General features: G+C 45.2%; 2 protein-coding genes across 2 annotated transcripts; one reads left to right on the plus strand and one right to left on the minus strand.

Moving 5' to 3' along the window:
* The first annotated feature begins 386 nt into the window (after nt 1–386).
* KLHDC9 (kelch domain containing 9) lies at nt 387–2432 on the plus strand. Its single transcript, XM_060090805.1, is given in 5 exon segments — nt 387–491; nt 493–1262; nt 1548–1707; nt 1799–1997; nt 2266–2432. Coding segments are annotated over 5 exon segments (1401 nt in total).
* Nucleotides 2433–2758: 326 nt separating this feature from the next.
* PFDN2 (prefoldin subunit 2) lies at nt 2759–17349 on the minus strand. Its single transcript, XM_060090814.1, has 4 exons — nt 17242–17349; nt 3909–3997; nt 3644–3767; nt 2759–3054 (listed from the first exon to the last, which is right to left on the minus strand). The coding sequence occupies exons 1-4, from the start codon at nt 17314–17316 to the stop codon at nt 2878–2880; spliced, it is 465 nt and encodes a 154-aa protein (XP_059946797.1). The 5' UTR covers nt 17317–17349; the 3' UTR covers nt 2759–2877.
* Between the last annotated feature and the right edge of the window lie 20 nt (nt 17350–17369).

A 17369-nucleotide genomic window follows, 5' to 3' on the forward strand; every position in this document is an offset into this window, starting at 1 on the left:
GGATCCTCCTGGACCGGGGCACGAACCCGTGTCCCCAGCATCGGCAGGCGGACTCTCAACCACTGCGCCACCAGGGAAGCCCCAACAGCACATTTTATAAATAAGAAAGAAGAGGCTTAGAGGAAAAAAATCACTTTGAGAGTCAGGGTATAGTTGGGACCGGAACTCAAGTCTCCTGACTCCCAGGTCAGTGCTTAATCCACTTTCACTGCCTCCCCTCTGACTTTTGTCTCCCCTTCCTAGCTTATCCCTGGGGAGGTCAGAACGAATCAGAAAAACGCCCAAAACGCCAAAGCCAAAAAGGACATGGTTCCTCCTCAACCCCTGCAGAGCAACGCCTGCACCTGAAACGTCATAGTCCCAAGTGAATTCACATCTTGGATAACATGGGTCCTTCTGAGGAACTGGCTGTCCTCGGACTTTCCGAATTTAACAGACTTTCAAGATTTTTATTGACCTCGCACGGCTCCTGTCACCATGGTGACAACACTGTCTAATTCATGGTGGCGGCCCAGGTCTCCTGTCTCCACGGTAACCGGTGCTTTGCGACCTTCAGTTTGCAGCGGTCGTGCTGCAGCCGCTGCAGTGGTTGCTGGGCGACGGCGGAGAGAAGCAGGTGGCTTGAGGTGGCGACCCGGACAGGCTTCCGGTAGGGGTGTAGGGGCGGTTCCGGGGAAACCTGCGCCCCCAGGTAGGGGTGCTCTGGGCCGCCGGCCCCGAAGCCCGCCCCTCCCCGGTCCCATGGCCGGGGCGGTCGGTGGGACAGGGGGCTCAGGCTGGACTTGGCGGCCGGTGGCGCGGGACCCGCTACTGGCGCGGGCCTTCCATTCATGCACCGAACTGCGGGGACGGTTCTATCTGGTGGGGGGTCTCCTAGCCGGAGGAGCGAGAGAGCCGAGCAGTGATATGGTGGTCTTCGATCCGGCTGGGGGCCAGGCCGTGCGGGTGGGAGCCCGGGGTGGCCCGAGGCGCAGCCACCACGACGCGGCGCCGGTGGGCGGGCGCTGGCTCTGTGTGGTGGGCGGCTGGGATGGGTCGCGCCGCCTGGCCACAGTAAGCGCCCTGGACACCGAGCGCGGTGTGTGGGAGGCGTGGACCGCCGCCCCCGGCAGCTGCCCCCCTGCCGGCCTCAGTAGTCACACCTGTACCCGCATCTCCGACCGAGAGCTGCGGGTGGCAGGCAGGGAGGGGGGGACTCGCACTCAGCGTCGTTACGGAAGCATCTACACGTTAAGGCTGGACCCTGGCGCCCGCACCTATTGGTATGACACCCCTTGCCCAAAACCTTTCATGCTCCCTCACTTACACTCCGGAAAAACAGCTTCGCAGGCAATTTATCTAATATCCTCACCCTAGAACCCTCCTTTCCTAGGAATCTTCCATGTCTAAGATAGCTGAACTCGCTTACCAATATTACCCTCCCTCTCAACCGAACTACATATGGCACTGTCCCATGTCTCCTTTCTATCCTTGGCACGGGGGTTGGGGAAAAGGCAGTACAGCACTTATATTTTCCAGAAAACCCAACTCAGGCCTGAATTTCACAGCTATAAGGAAGAAGGCTGCCACACAGTCTCACGTTCAGGTCACTGCGCTGCCCTGCTCCAAAGTCCTGGGCCCCACCCAGGTCACCAGCTATTGCTCTTTGGGGGCTGCAACTCAGCTGAACCAGAAGTAGCTGGGCATTGGAGTCATGGGAAGATTAAGGTATTATCTACTCACATCTTGCAAAGGGTGGAAGGGGGCTAAAATTGGGATGCCCAAATCCCTCCAGACAGTCCCTTCTCTCTCCCCCAAGGAGGAACCATCTGTTGCTCCCCGTTTGATGGAACAGCTTGCAAGTCTCGTGAGCAGTGGGCAGGGGTCCCGGCAGGGGCCTCGAGGACTCCGGCATCACTCATGTTCTGTGGTTGGGCCCTTTGCTGTGCTGTTTGGTGGAGAAACTCTGACTAGAGCCCGAGACACCATCTGCAATGACCTCTACATCTATGATACCCGTGAGAAGGGGCTTAATGGTTGAGAAGGGGAAAAGGTGGGAAGATAGGAGAACCTGAAGACTACAGAAAGAAAGAGGATGGAGCAATGGGGTAGGGAGAAGGAAGATTTAGTCGACCAATTAAAGGAACACACAGAATGTTAAATTTTGCAGAGGCCCACAAATCCAGTGAGGAGAAAAATAATGAGCAAATCTTTGGTCTTGTTAAGAGCCCCATGGGAGCCAAGGTGGTACTGCCTCAATAACCACTCTCTGCCCTTACCCAGCAGGAAAGTCTCCTTCTCTGTGGTTCCACTTCCCCTGTGCAGACCATGGACTAAAACGCGTGGGCCATCGGACCTGCCTTTGGAATGATCAGCTCTACCTGGTTGGGGGTTTTGGTGAGGATGGCAGGACAGCTAGTCCACAGGTTTGCATTCTGGACCTCTTTATCTAAAGAACAGGGCCAAGATACACCACCAAGCCTCTGTTTTGTTGCAGACTCATAAAGCTTTAGTTATCACCAGTGCTATCTGCCTCATTTCAAATGCTGATTAAATTTCAACCTGAGAGTTAACATCTGTTTCTGAATCTTTTGGCGGGGAGGGAAGTAAATAAAGAGATGCATCTGTATTTGCAAGGTAAAGGATAAAATATGGGACCTAGTTTGATATTGTGAGCCATTAACCAGATGGACCCCAAACCACAAATCATATGCTTGCCCATGCCCCGCACAAATTCTACCCCTAATACTGGGTGAAAGCTTCAGGCTAGAGCTAAGCATTCTGAACAAAACATTTAATTAACAAAAAAAATTTACAATAGCAGAGAAAACAATAACAATAAAGAGAAATTAGAAGAAGTGGGAATCAGGGTAGAAAAAAATGCAAAGGCCTTGGTCTCTAGGAGACCAACACTCCAGCTGAGCTGGACTTAGCCCCAGCCCCGTCTGAGTTTTCCTTGGCTGCTGGCTTCTCGTCTTCCCCCATGAGACGAATATTGTGCTTTTCCCGGAATTCATTTAGTTCTTTTCCCTTTGCCTGAAGCTGCTGTGTCAGTGTCTCAATGATCTTCTGTATCTAGAGGGCAAACGAAAGGGATTATGTAAGGATTTCAGGACTCCCTTCCCCCATCTGTTACAGACTATGGTTGGGGGAAGTGAAGGAGTGATGATACCTCTAACCTCAGCTTTAACCAAGTATTAATAGTAGAGCCCAGACACAAAAAGTATTCCTTTCTTAAAAACAAGGTTTATAAACTGTAGTATACATAAGAATCACCTGGGCTGCTTATTTTTAAAATGCCACTTCATGGCTCCCATCCCCAAAGGTTCTGAATCAGTGGGTACAGGAGAGGGTCCGGGAAGCTGCATTTTAAATTAGTCCTCCAGGTGATTTGGATGCACGTAGCCATGGACTACACTGTGAGAAACTCCACTCTAACCACTTCCCCTCCCCCAATTCAGCCAGAAAAGAGGCATACTCAGCAACTCCTTTGTCTAAGGAGTTAGATGTAGCATAGCTAAAGAGCATAGGCTAATAGGCTATTTATGCTGCCCTCAACACGAGTTCCTACCCACACTTTCCTCCCCGACATTCCCTGAAGCCCTGGCCTCCCTTTCCTTACTCCGTGGTTGCCCAGAGCATCTACACAGGGATTCTTGCTCACCTGCTCCTTGTTGTTCTCCAAGGCAGGCAGCACCTCTTTGACAGTCCGCTCCACCAGTACCCCTCCAACCATGCGGTAGCACTTGCGGGTCTCATCTACCTCCTTCAGAGTATCGATCACTAGGCTGAGGTAGGAGGACAAGGCAGGATCTGAGAATTCAGTCCCACTCCGCTGCAACCCTCTCTTACAAAATGGCCCATCCGCCCCCCAAAAAAAGGGGGACCCATCCAACTCTCCTGTTGTTTGCTTCTCCTGGCTTCCTCACCTGTGCTCATTCAACTCCATCTCCAGCTCAGCTGCTTTGGATGCCAGGCCCCGCTGTTCCTGCCGAAGGCGGTTGAAGCCAGCAATTACCTAAGAAGGTGAGAAAGAGATAAAGGTGAGAGAGGGGACAGTGGAAATGGCAGAGGGTCAACATAGGATAGCAGGCTTTACGAAGATGCAGTAGGAGACACCTATCTTGGAAAAGGAGTAGAACAGTTTGCAGTTTCTAAATTAAGTCTGTCTGGAATTCCATTCACCCAACACTGAGTGCCTACTAGGTGTGAGATATTTGCTAGGCCATCTTGCAGCTTAGTTTGGTGAGGATTAGGCATTTGTTACATAGGAATGGGGGTGGAGAGCTACTGGAGCACCTACAGTGGAGCTTAAACTTGCAGGTAAAGAGGGCTGTCAGGAAAGGCTTTGTAACAAGCAACTTTTTTTTTTTTAATTTTATCTATCTATCTATCTTTATTTATTTATTTATGGCTGTGTTGTGTTGGGTCTTTGTTGCTGCACGTGGGCTTTCTCTAGTTGCGGAGAGCGGGGGCTACTCTTCATTGTGGTGCGTAGGCTACTCATTGCGGTGGCTTCTCTTGTTGTGGAGCACGGGCTCTAGGCGTGCAGGCTTCAGTAGTTGTGGCACACGGGCTTAGTTGCTCCACGGCATGTGGGATCTTCCCGGACCAGGGCCCAAACCCGTGTCCCTTGCATTGGCAGGCAGATTCTTAACCACTGCACCACCAGGGAAGTCCTATGTAACGAGTAACTCTTGTTTGGGTCTGTCCAGCAGCCCTCCCATTAGGCAAGTGCCCCCTCCTAATTCACTGGGGTTCTTGTGAGGCTACTAATCACAGGACCCTTGCTCTTTGACCACAGGGGCAGTGACCTATATTCTATACTACAGGAATTGAATTTTGAGTAGAGACAAACAGGTACAGAAGGTAGCTGGAGCTAAGACACCTATAGTTGTCCTATAAAGATGATCCTCCATTCCTGTTCCTGAAATCCCCAAAGCTGCCCTAGTTATTGAACTCTGTGTGGCCTAGTTGTTTAATGTTCCTTTTCACTGTGTTCAATTCTGTGACCTACCACCATCCTTCTAAAACACTCTTTTAAAAAAATAATAAATAAGTTGCCCAAAGCCTGCATCTGTAGCCTCTAAACCCTAACTGATACAGGCTTCCTGAGAGAGAATGCCTTAACTGAAGCCTGAAGGATTAGAACCTGGGGGTGGGGGTGGGGGGGTAGTGGTACAAAAGAAGCATAATAACACACATAAAGGCCCAGAGAAGTGATTACCACCAGCTTCTTGTTCCCCAGAAACTGAGCAGAGAATTAAACAGTGTGAAGTTCAGACAGGGTACTAATACCACCAGCAGCATCACTTCCAGTATAGGGCTCTGATGACTGTATTTGGAAAGAAATATCAGATGAAAGACAAAAGACCAGGTTTCAAGTTTTGTCTCTGCCACATATTGGCTTTATGAACTCTGACAGACTTTTAGCCCTGTTCATTCAACCCTGGCTACACATTAAAATCATCAGGGGACCATTTTTAAAACGTGAATAGTGGAGCCTCAGAACAATTACACAATCACTGGGAGTGAGGCCCAGGCCTCAGTATTTAAAAAAAGATCTCCCATGAAATTCTGATGTGCAGCCAGAACTGAGAACCACTGGGTTAATCTCTCTGAGCCTTAGTTTTCTCACCTGTAAAAGGCAGATGATACGTACTTCATAGGGCTGTTGTATCACGTGAACGAATTAATGTGAAACGGCTTTGTAAGCAGTGAAGTGCATTAATTACTATTATGACCTTTTCTCCAAACCCAAAGTGTACCTTGGACCCTCCTGGTCCACTGCGAGCAGTGAGCCCATTCATTCAAACCACTGCTAAATCTCTCACTCTCATTTACATAATCTCTAGTCTCATTGCCATCACTGACTAACCACCTCATCTTTGCTAGGATCCCTTATCTCTAGCTCTTTCTCTCCACAAGATTCACATACAGCTAATATAACAATGACTAACCACTCATCTTTACTAGGATCCCTTATCTCTAACTCTTTCTCTCTGCAAGATTCATATGCAGCTAATATAATCCAAATGACTATCCCGCACCACCCCTACAGCCCTTCTACTGCCCAATAAATGAAGGAATAAATTTGACTAGAAACTTGTCATTCCAGCAACTTGTTTCCTTCTCCCATCCATCATCCTTTCATCTCAGTCTGCTTCATCCACTCATTTCAGCAAATGCCTTGGAAATCTCACTCATCTACAAGCTGTTTTTCCTTCACCTTCATTGCCGATATCAAAACTATTCCGTTTATAATTAGCATTTTCTCCACTGTCAATGTTACAGATCAAAATACTTTCCTCTAAGAAAATTCCACAACTAAACTAGACTCTAGATGTTCTCCTAGCACCCAAATGACATCCACTCTTCTGCATGTATGTCGTATTTAACACACATTAATGAACTCAGCTTAAACGTCTAAAATTTCTGAGGCCTGAACTCATTTTCCTTAGTAATTAGTAGGAATCTACTTTTCAACCACCAATTTAACACAACTATAGGCAAAAAGATTTTAAATCCAACTTTTCTTCAAATACTTTTGCTAATTAACAACCCCTGTTTCCTCTTGGTCCAGTTATAGAGTTTATTACAACACCAAACTAAAGTAAATATATCTAAGTGTATGAGTTATCCACAATTGTTATGGAAAATTTCAGCCACTGATGGCACTTGAAGGAAATGAAATCTCTTAGCAGCTAAATGACAACTAACTTTTAGTTAAACGCAAAATACACTGATATTAACCTGCCATCTCTGAGGTGTGCCAGGTAATGAAGACAGAGAGACTATGCTCTATTCCCACATTCTTCCTCCTAAAATACCACTTACTAGTGGTTTTCTCCCCTATGGCTTGACCTAATTTTCCTTCTCTTTCCCTTATTTCGTGTTCTCCTAAAGCAGTCTGGCATGAGTAGGGATGGCCAGGTCACTGTTGACTCTCTCAACCCTATTAAATCATCTAACATATAAACATCCTGCTGAAAAAGAATCCAATTAAAATACCAACTATTTTTCCTTTTTTTTCTTTTGGCAGTGCGGCACAGCATGCGGGATCTTAGTTTCCCCAACCAGGGATGGAACCCGTGACTCCTGCAGTGGAAGCATGGAGTCCTAACCACTGGACCGCCAGGTAATTCCCTATTTTTCCTATTCTAAAGTAACTTCAAGCCTTACAACTATGCAGAGCTCTTTACATTTTCATATTTGGCAGGTACAAATAATTTTACACAAGACACGATCATCTTTTTGTTGTTGTTGTTCCCAGTGATTAAGAATCCACCTGCCAGACATAGAGAATGGACTTGAGGACACGGGGAGGGGGAAGGGTAAGCTGGGACGAAGTGAGAGAGTGGCATGGACATATATACACTACCAAATGTAAAATAGATAGCTAGTGGGAAGCAGCTGCATAGCACAGGCAGATCAGCTCTGTGCTTTATGACCACCTAGAGGGGTGGGATATAGGAAGGGTGGGAGGGAGGCTCAAGAGGGAGGGGATATGGGGATGTATGTATATGTATAGCTGATTCACTTTGTTATACAGCAGAAACTAACACAACAATGTAAAGCAATTATACTCCAATAAAGATGTTTTTTTAAAAAAAGAATCCACTTGCCAATGCAGGGGACACGGGTTCAAGCCCTGTTCTGGGAAGATCCCACATGCCGCAGAGCAACTAAGCCTGTGTGCCGCAACTACTGAGCCTGCGCTCTAGAGCCTGCGAGCCACAACTACTGAGCCAGAGTGCCACAACTACTGAAGCCCACGTGCCTAGAGCCCATGCTCCGCAACGAGAGAAGCCACCGCAATGAGAAGCCCGCGCACCACAACAAACAGTAGCCCACGCTCACCGCAACTAGAGAAAGTCTGTGCGCAGCAACAAAACCCAATGCAGCCAAAAATAAATAAATAAATGAATAAATTTATATTAGGAAAGATATAATTGACATATAGCATTGTATAAGTTTAAGGTGTACAACATTATGATTTTATATATATATGGAAATGATTACCACAATAATGTTAGTTAATACATCCATCACCTCACAGTTACTGTTTGTGATAAGAACTTTTAAGATCTATTCTCGGGGCTTCCCTGGTGGTGCAGTGGGTAAGAATCCGCCTGCCAATGCAGAAGACATGGGTTCGAGCCCTGGTCCGGTAAGATCCCACATGCCATGAAGCAACTAAGCCCTTGTGCCACAACTACTGAGCCTGCGTTCGAGTCCGTGAGGCACAACTACTGAGCCCACGTGCCACAACTACTGAAGCCCGCACACCTAGAGCCCGTGCTCTGCAACAAGAGAAGCCACCGCAATGAGAAGCCCATGCACTGCAATGAAGAGTAGCCCCTGCTCGCCGCAACCAGGGAAAGCCTGCGCAGCAACGAGGAACCAATGCAGCCAAAAATAAATAAATAAAATTAATTTTTTTTTAAAAAAGATATATTCTCATAGCAACTTTCAAGTATATAGTACAGTACTGCTAACCATAGTCACCATGCTATACATTAGATCCCCAGAATTTGTTCATCTTATAACTCCAAGTACCCTTTGACCCCCTCTGATCATTCCTCCACCTCCCCCTCCAAGCAACCACCAATCTACTCTGTTTCTATGAGTTCAGTTTTTGTTTTTTTATTCCACATACAAGTGAGATCATACAGTATTTGTCTTTCATTGACTTATTTTCACTTAACCTAATGCCCTCAGGGTTCCTCCATTTTGTCACAAATAGCAGAATTTCTTTCTTTTTTACAGGTGAATAATATTCTCCTGTATGTGTGTGTGTGTGACATTTTATCTGTTCACCCACAGAACATGGTTTTCTAGTTTTTAAGGGCTATACAGCATTTACACCCTATTGATATATTTTTTAAAGCTAACTATTCTTCTCTTGCTGGGACATTTAGGTTATTTCCAATTTTTCTGTAATAAATAGCATTGCTTTTAAATATCTGGACAAATAGTACAAAAATTTTACAGCCATTTCTCTTGAATCATATTCCCCAAAGTAAGATTAATGAGTCGAAAGGGTATTAACATTATTATAGTTTCTACTGCATGTTGCTATGAAGTTCTCCAAGATGACCAGATGACTTTACAGTGCTACCAGCAATGTCATGATTGTACCTAATGGTACCTTATATTATCTTTGTTAATTTAATAATTTTTAGGGCCTCCCTGGTGGCGCAGTGGTTAAGAGTCCGCCTGCCGATGCAGGGGATACGGGTTCGTGCCCCGGTCTGGGAGGATCCCATATGCCGCGGAGCGGCTGGGCCCGTGAGCCATGGCCGCTGGGCCTGCGCATCCGGAGCCTGTGCTCCGCAACGGGAGAGGCCACAACAGTGAGAGGCCCACATACCGCAAAAAGAAGAAAAAAATAATAATAATAATTTTTAGAGCAGGAAGAGATCTTAATTCCAGAAACCTTGGAATCATCCTCAACTCACTATCCACACCCAATTAATCTCTAAATCATATCTATCTACTAACACTAAATACCTCAAATCCATCCACTATCATCTCTCACCTGTACTACTGGAGCTTCCTAGCTGAGTTCCACACTTGCCTCCAGATCAGCCCCCTTCAATCCATTCCCCACACTTCAGCACAAGTAACCTTAAATTTAAATCTAACCATATTATTCCTATGCCTAAACCTTCAATGGTTCCCACTGCTCATGGGATAAAATCCAAACTCCTGAAGACAGCAAAAAGAAGTCCTATAAGACCTGGTCCTTCCTGACCTCTCCCAATCAGTCCTTCTCCCACCTCTTACAGTCAGCACTACTGCCCAGTAGAACCACTTGTAGTTCCCCTATTCATTTGCCTTCAGGCATTTGCATAGAACCCAAACCCTACCTGGCACACTTACCCAAACATCTCTCATTGCATTTTTCTCTGCCTAACTCTAATTCTTTTTTTTTTAAACTTTTTTTTTTTTTTTTTAAGTGTTAGGCTTTTTTTGGCTGCGTTGTGTCTTTCTGTGTAAGGGCTTTTCTCTAGTTGCAGCGAGCAGGGGCTACTCTTCGTTGTGGTGCACGGGCTTCTCATTGTGGTGGCTTCTCTTGTTGTGGAGCACAGGCTCTAGGTGCACGGGCTTTAGTTGTGGCGCGCGGGCTCAGTAGTTCTGCCTCACGGGCTTAGTTGCTCCATGGCCTGTGGGATCTTCCCGGACCAGGGATGGAACCTGTGTCCCCTGCATTGGCAGGCGGATTCTCAACCACTGTGCCACCCCCCTAACTCTAATTCTTTCTTCAGGTTTCAACTTAGATTCTTCTAGGGAGCAGTTCTTGCCATCCCCAACTCCCATGTTAACTCCTTCTATGGGCTCACATGTAAGCATATAGCAATTCCTTACATTTTTTGATAGAAAACTTTTTCTGTTTTCATGTATTGTGTTCCTTATTTTCCACCATGCAGCCTGCCTTCTAATCTTTATTGTTATCTTCTTTGGAAATTTAAAATATGCAAATACAACCTCTCTTAAAATATCTATCTTTCATAGTCCGACAATAACCTGCCTTCCTTCCACAGTTTGCATAGTAAAGGAACACTACTGTATGCCAAGTACTGTGCTAGACTCTTTTTTTTTTTTTTTTTTGCGGTACGCGGGCCTCTCACTGTTGTGGCCTCTTCCGTTGCGGAGCACAGGCTCCGGACGCGCAGGCTCAACGGCCATGGCTCACGGGCCCAGCCGCTCCGCGGCATGTGGGATCTTCCCAGACCGGGGCACGAACCCGTGTCCCCTGCATTGGCAGGCGGACTCTCAACCACTGCGCCACCAGGGAAGCCCTCTTTTTGGGTTTTTTTTGGTTTTTTTTTTGTTTTTTTGGCTGTGTTGGGTCTTCCTTGCTGCGCCACCAGGGAAGTCCTGTGCTAGACTCTTTATTTCATTTAATTCTAAAACAAACAAACAGGGCTTCCCTGGTGGCACAGTGGTTAAGAATCTGCCTGCCAATGCAAGAGACGCAGGTTCGATCCATGGTCCAGGAAGATCCCACATGCCGCGGAGCTACTAAGCCCGTGAGCCACAACTACTGAGCCTGCAATCTAGAACCCACAAGCCACAACTACTGAAGCCTGTGCACCTGGAGTCTGTGCTCTGCAACAAGAGAAGCCACCGCAATGAGAAGCCTGGGCACTGCAACGAAGAGTAGCCCCCTCTCACTGCAACTAGAGAAAGCCTGCGTGCAGCAACGAAGACCCAATGCAGCCAAAAATAAAATAAATAAGATAAACAAGTTAAAAAAAAAAGATCACACAACTGTAAACAAAAAAGTCAAACTATTTCCACTTGATTTATTTTGGTTTTCTTTTCTTTCTTTTTTGTTTAATTGATACCATATAATTTTGATAACTTTGGGGAAAATCTAAAATCATTACATTTATCCCCAAAAGGTCCTTTGGTCTTCTTATCTACATGATATTTACTCTTATTGGGTTCAATGGAAGAATAAAAGAGGTAGAGAATTATGACTGGATGCATCTGGAAAAGCATTTTCTGGGCTATTGCTGCACTAAATATCTTCTTTTCAGTTCAGTGCCCCCTTTTCTGACAAACATACTCAACTCTAAAAATTTCTTCGACCTTATCAAATGATGATTTGACCATCATCAAATGAGGATTCTCATTCCTTCTCTTCATCAAATATTTTAGGACTAGTCTACATGCACTGCCTCCACTTCCTCACCTCCCAATTCACTTTATTTATTTATTTTTTTGGCCAGGCCATGAGGCTTGCGGGATCTTAGTTCCCCAACCAGGGACTGAACCTGGGCCATGGCAGTGAAAGCACCGAGTCCTAACCACTGGACCGCCAGGGAATTCCCAAGTTACTTTTTTTCAATACATAAGGGAAATATTAACAGCCATAAAAGGAGAAATCGACAGTAACACAATCATAGTAGGGGACTTTAACACCCCACTTTCACCAATGGACAGGTCATCCAAAATGAAAATAAATAAGGAAACACAAGCTTTAAATGATACATTAAACAAGATGGACTTAATTGATATTTATAGGACATTCCATCCAAAAACAACAGAATACACATTTTTCTCAAGTGCTCATGGAACATTCTCCAGGATAGATCATATCTTGGGTCACAAATCAAGCCTTGGTAAATTTAAGAAAATTGAAATTGTATCAAGTATCTTTTCCGACTACTTCTCTTTTTAATCTAAGTTTTTTCAAAAAAAAATGGAGATATCTGCCTCATAGGATGTTGAGAGGATTCATTAATTACATCAAGGACTTAGGACAATATCCAGCATATTACAGATTGTCAATAAATAGTGCCTGCTATTATTATAAAACACCTCCACCTAAATGTCCTATGGATACCTTAAACTCAGGTCATTCAAAGCTGAATTTTCTTTTACTCCATTTTAAACTGCTCTTCTTCTTGTCTCCCCTATTTCTGCTAGTGACATGACTCTAGCCTGGTAGGAACCCTGGTTTCATCTTTGGACACACCCTTATCCCATCAACTGCCAAATTTATTGCCTCTACCTCAGCAGTTTTTCTTAGGCTTACTGACATCACCCTAGTTGAGGCCTTCATTACCTCTTGTCTGAACTACTGCAACAGTCTTCTAAATTATCTCCCCATTTTTGGACTCTCCAAATCCATCCTACACATTGTTGCTAATTTAATTATTTTAGCACTTGGGTGGCATAGAAAAATATTCGTGATATATTATTAGGCTTAAAAAGCAGATTACGGGGACTTTCCTAGTGGTCCAGTGGTAAAGAATCCGCCTTACAATGCAGGGGCCGGGGGTTCGATCCCTGGTCGGGGAACTGAGATCCCACATGCCAAGGGGCAACTAGGTCTGCGCACCACAGCTACTGAGCTCACGCGCTTCAGCTAGGGCCCACGTGCGGCAAACTACACAGCCCACACGCCCTGGAGGCTGCATGCCACAACTAGAGAAGAGAAAACCCACATGCCACAACTAGAGAGAAGCCCGCATGCCATAACAAAGGGCCCGCGTGCCGCAACTAAGACCCGATGCAGCCTAAAATAAATTAAATAAATAATAAATAAATCTTTTTTTTTTTTTTTCCCCCGGTACACGGGCCTCTCACTGTTGTGGCCTCTCCCGTTGCGGAGCACAGGCTCCAGATGCGCAGGCTCAGCGGCCATGGCTCACGGGCCCAGCCGCTCCGCTGCATGTGGGATCTTCCCGGACCGGGGCACGAACCCATATCCCCTGCATCGGCAAGCGGACTCTCAACCACTGCGCCACCAGGGAAGCCCTAAATAAATCTTTTTTAAGAGAAAAAAGCAGATTACATAACAGCAAATAGTGTATAATACTAATTTTATAAAATTAAATATGTAAAATATACATGCCCTCCCTTTCCAACTACACACACATATACAAAAACATAAAGGAGGGGGGAACCCCTCAAAGGATATATTTCAAAATGGTAAGAATAGTTACCTCTGGATAGTAGGATCATGGGTAAAGCAGGATCATGGGTAATTTATTTCTTATTTTGTACTTCTTCTTGTGTTTTCTACATTTTCTAAAATGAATGTGTATAATTCTATGTAATAAGAAAAAAAATCAATAGTATAACATATATCCTTCTATGACTCCCTCACTGCTTACATTAAAAAGTCCTGAATTCTTTGCCATGCAAAGACTCAGCTTGCTTTAAGGACTACATCCTTCTAACTTATAACTCATGATTTAGCTAAACTAGTCACTGCGCTTCATGTCAAACTATGCTTTCCTCAGATCTCTTCTTACCCTATTCCCTATATTCTATTTCTACTGCCACCTGTTCAAATTTATCCAATCCTTCAGGCTCAGCTCAAATATCTCTAATAGGATTATGGTATAAAAAATAGGTCTGTCTGATGCTCAAGTCCCTCAATTAAAAGCCCTGCTCTCCCAGTTACTGACTCTGGGTAAGTTAGCTAAAGCCTCTGAAACTCAAACATCTTGAGGACAATACTGCTACTTCAAATGGCAGTAATTAAGTAACAGAAGATAAAACAAGTAAAGTGCCTAGCACAATGTGCCACTTGCCTCCATCTTGTCTATATGGCTCAAATTTGCACCAGTGATAAGTATAATATTTTTTACCCAGTGTTCTCTCTGGAACACAAACAAAGGCCAGAGAATGTTAAGCAAGGAAAGCCTCAGAACTCAATTACCACAATTCTTCAGTCTCTTTTGAGGGCTTCTTTTTCTCTACCACCCCTTAACTATTGGTTTCACTCCTGTTGTACTTCTTTTTTCACTTTCTGTACAAACTGTAGGTGATTTCATCCACAGCCATGGCTTTGTCTACCATCCATAAACGTATAATTCTCTAATTTGTATCTCCAACTCAGATTTCTTTCTGTAACTCAAGATTACAAATCAAACCACCTACTAAATGTCTCTACCTGGATATCCCACAAGAAACCCAAATTCAAACTTTTTTTCTCCCCAAACCTGTCCATCTTCCTATATTCCCTGTGGCACCATCAAAAACAGAAACCTGAGGGACATCTTAGACTCCTCTTTTATCCCTTTTTCTCCACTTTCAAGTCTTGCGGTCCATCCCAAACTTTAAGTCCACCTGTATCCCAAACATGTCAGGCAGTTTCATGCCACAGTATTTTTAAACACATTATTCCCTCTACCTAGAAAATCCTCCATTTCCTTCTTTGCTTGACTAACTTCTCTCATCCTTTAGAATGGAGCTGAAGGATTATCATTTTTACAAAACAAAGTAAGTAACACTTATTAAGCGCGTAGTATATTCCAATCACTGCGCAGAACACTTTGTATGCGTTGTCTAGCCTCATCATTGAAATATGGTGAGGTAAGCACCATTACGTTTCCACAGAAGAAGACCAAAAGAAGTAACTCATGGGAGGTCATACATAGGTAGTAAAAGGTAGAAATGTGATTCAAATACAGATCTATCTGAACCCAGTGCACTCATTACACTCTTAGCCACCCCACTATACCACACTTCCCTTTCCCACCCAACCCCCAATCTCATAATCTCCTGCTTAGTTAGAGGTCCCTCCTCTAGCTGCCATTAAGAAGGCCCGTGAGGAACATTATAAAACTTACTGTTTGGCAACCTAATCAAAAAATGGGCAGAAGGCCTAAACAGACATTTCACCGAAGAAGACATAGAGATGGCCAAGAAGCACATGAAAAGCTGCTCAACATCACTAATTATTAGAGAAATGCAAATCAAAACTACAATGAGGTACCACCTCACACCAGTCAGAATGGGCATCATCAGAAAATCTACAAACAACAAATGCTGGAGAGGGTGTGGAGAAAAGGGAACCCTCTTGCACTGTTGGTGGGAATGTAAACTGATACAGCCACTATGGAGAACAGTATGGAAGTTCCTTAAAAAACTAAAAATAGAACTACCATATGACCCAGCAATCCCAGTACTGGGCATATACCGTGATAAAACCATAATCCAAAAAAGACACATGAAAAAAATAAATAAATTGAAGGGCTTCCCTGGTGGCGCAGTGGTTGGGAGTCCACCTGCCGAGGACACGGGTTCGTGCCCCCGTCCGGGAGGATCCCACATGCTGCGGAGCGGCTGGGCCCGTGAGCCATGGCCGCTGGGCCTGTGCGTCCGGAGCCTGTGCTCCGCATGGGAGAGGCCACAATGTGAGAGGCCCGCATACCACACACACACAAAAAAAAGACACATGCACCCCAATGTTCATTGCAGCACTATTTACAATAGCCAGGTCACAGAAGCAACCTAAATGCCCATCGAAAGACGAATGGATAAAGATGTGGTACATATACACAATGGAATATTACTCAGCCATAAAAAGAAACGAAACTGTGTCATTTGTAGAGACGTGGATGGATCTAGAGACTGTCATACAGAGTGAAGTAAGTCAGAAAGAGAAAAACAAATATCGTATATTAACGCATATATGTGGAACCTAGAAAAATGGTACAGATGAACCTGTCTGCAGGGCAGAAATAGAGACACAGATGTAGAGAAACAAATGTATGGACACCAAGGGGGGAAAGTGGTGGGGAAGGGGTGGTGGTGGGATGAATTGGGAGATTGGGATTGACATATATACACTAATATGTATAAAATAGATAACTAATAAGAACCTGCTGTATAAAAAATAAAGTAAAATTCAAAAAAAAAATAACTTACTGTTTGGTTTGTCTTTTCTCAAATGAGTCTGTGTGTTAACTTGAAAACAAGGTCTATTTCATTTATCTTTTTCCCTGTACCCAGCAGAATGTGTGACACATGGCAGACCCTCAAAAAGTATTAAGTTCCTTCTCCCTTGCCTTTTTCCCCCTAAGTCAGGAACTATCTCTTCTTTCCTCCCCAAAATTCCATAGCACTTTATATCTCTCTTAGATATATTTCTGCCTCACATTAGCATTTTGTATGTCATATTTTTCCCACCAGACCATAAGCTCTTTGACTGAAGGGGTCAGTTTTAAAGATCTTTATGCAAATACCTCTGCCTATAGTAACTGTTCAACAAATAACTGATAAATGAAACTATACTTTAAAAAGCTGTTGTTCTGACTACGTTTCCCTATTACACAGACTTCTTCCCACCCCTAGTAAACACTAGCCCCACTATTAGCAAACCATGGTTCCCAAGGCACAAGGGGCTTTTCTGATTAATTTATCAAACGTTTCCCGGTGCTAGGCACTAGGGGAAATGCATGCTCAGAGTTTTAGTAAAGGATTTCTGGTCTCTAAAAAAAATTCAATCTAGTAATGACTCCCGAATCAAAATAGTATGAAACACTAGACTGTTCGAGTATGTGAGTCACGTGTCTCTGCAGAGCGATGACGATTTGCAACGTGGTTTCAGGGTCCAGTAACAGACTACACTCCCGGCCGTTGACTAATCCCCTGGGATTCGTTAGGAGCTGCCTTGCCCAGCCATACCCTGTTTGAAGGTGCGGAGGAAAATAGGGAAAGTGCCCACCCATCTTTCCTCAGACTTGCGCATCCTCCCATACCCTGCTTCTCAGAGCTTTTCTATCCCCCAGGCTCACTCAACACTCCGAGGGGGCGTGGCTTTCACCTACCAATCCGCCTACTCTCTCCCTGGGGGCTCAGCTAGCTTCTCCAAGGGCCCTCCCCTCTCTGGGTGGCCACGCAAATGTGGGACTGGAGTAAAGGTCTGCACCAGCCACAGGCTTCCCCCCTGTTCTCACATCGACTCCGGACCCAGCCGGGTTGCCCTCCTTCGCGTTCCCTGCTCCCCACCTGCTCTGCTGACACCGTCCCCTTCCCCGCGCCGCTCCCGCTGTTCTTGCCGGTGCGACCGCTGTTCTCCGCCATCTTCACCGCCTGCTGGGCTTCTGGCCTGCGTAGCTCAGCCCACCCGCCCTGCG

Source organism: Mesoplodon densirostris, chromosome 2 (genome assembly GCF_025265405.1).
Source record: "Mesoplodon densirostris isolate mMesDen1 chromosome 2, mMesDen1 primary haplotype, whole genome shotgun sequence".
Taxonomy (NCBI): Eukaryota; Metazoa; Chordata; class Mammalia; order Artiodactyla; family Ziphiidae; genus Mesoplodon; species Mesoplodon densirostris.

Coding starts and splice junctions, on each gene's coding strand:
- PFDN2 (XM_060090814.1), bottom strand. CDS start 17,316: ATGGCGGAGAACAGCGGTCGCACCGGCAAGAACAGCGGGAGCGGCGCG. Junction 3,998..17,241: donor GGACGGTGTCAGCAGAGCAG/GTGGGGAGCAGG, acceptor TCACCTTCTTAG/GTAATTGCTGGCTTCAACCG. Junction 3,055..3,643: donor TGGAGAACAACAAGGAGCAG/GTGAGCAAGAAT, acceptor TTTGCCCTCTAG/ATACAGAAGATCATTGAGAC.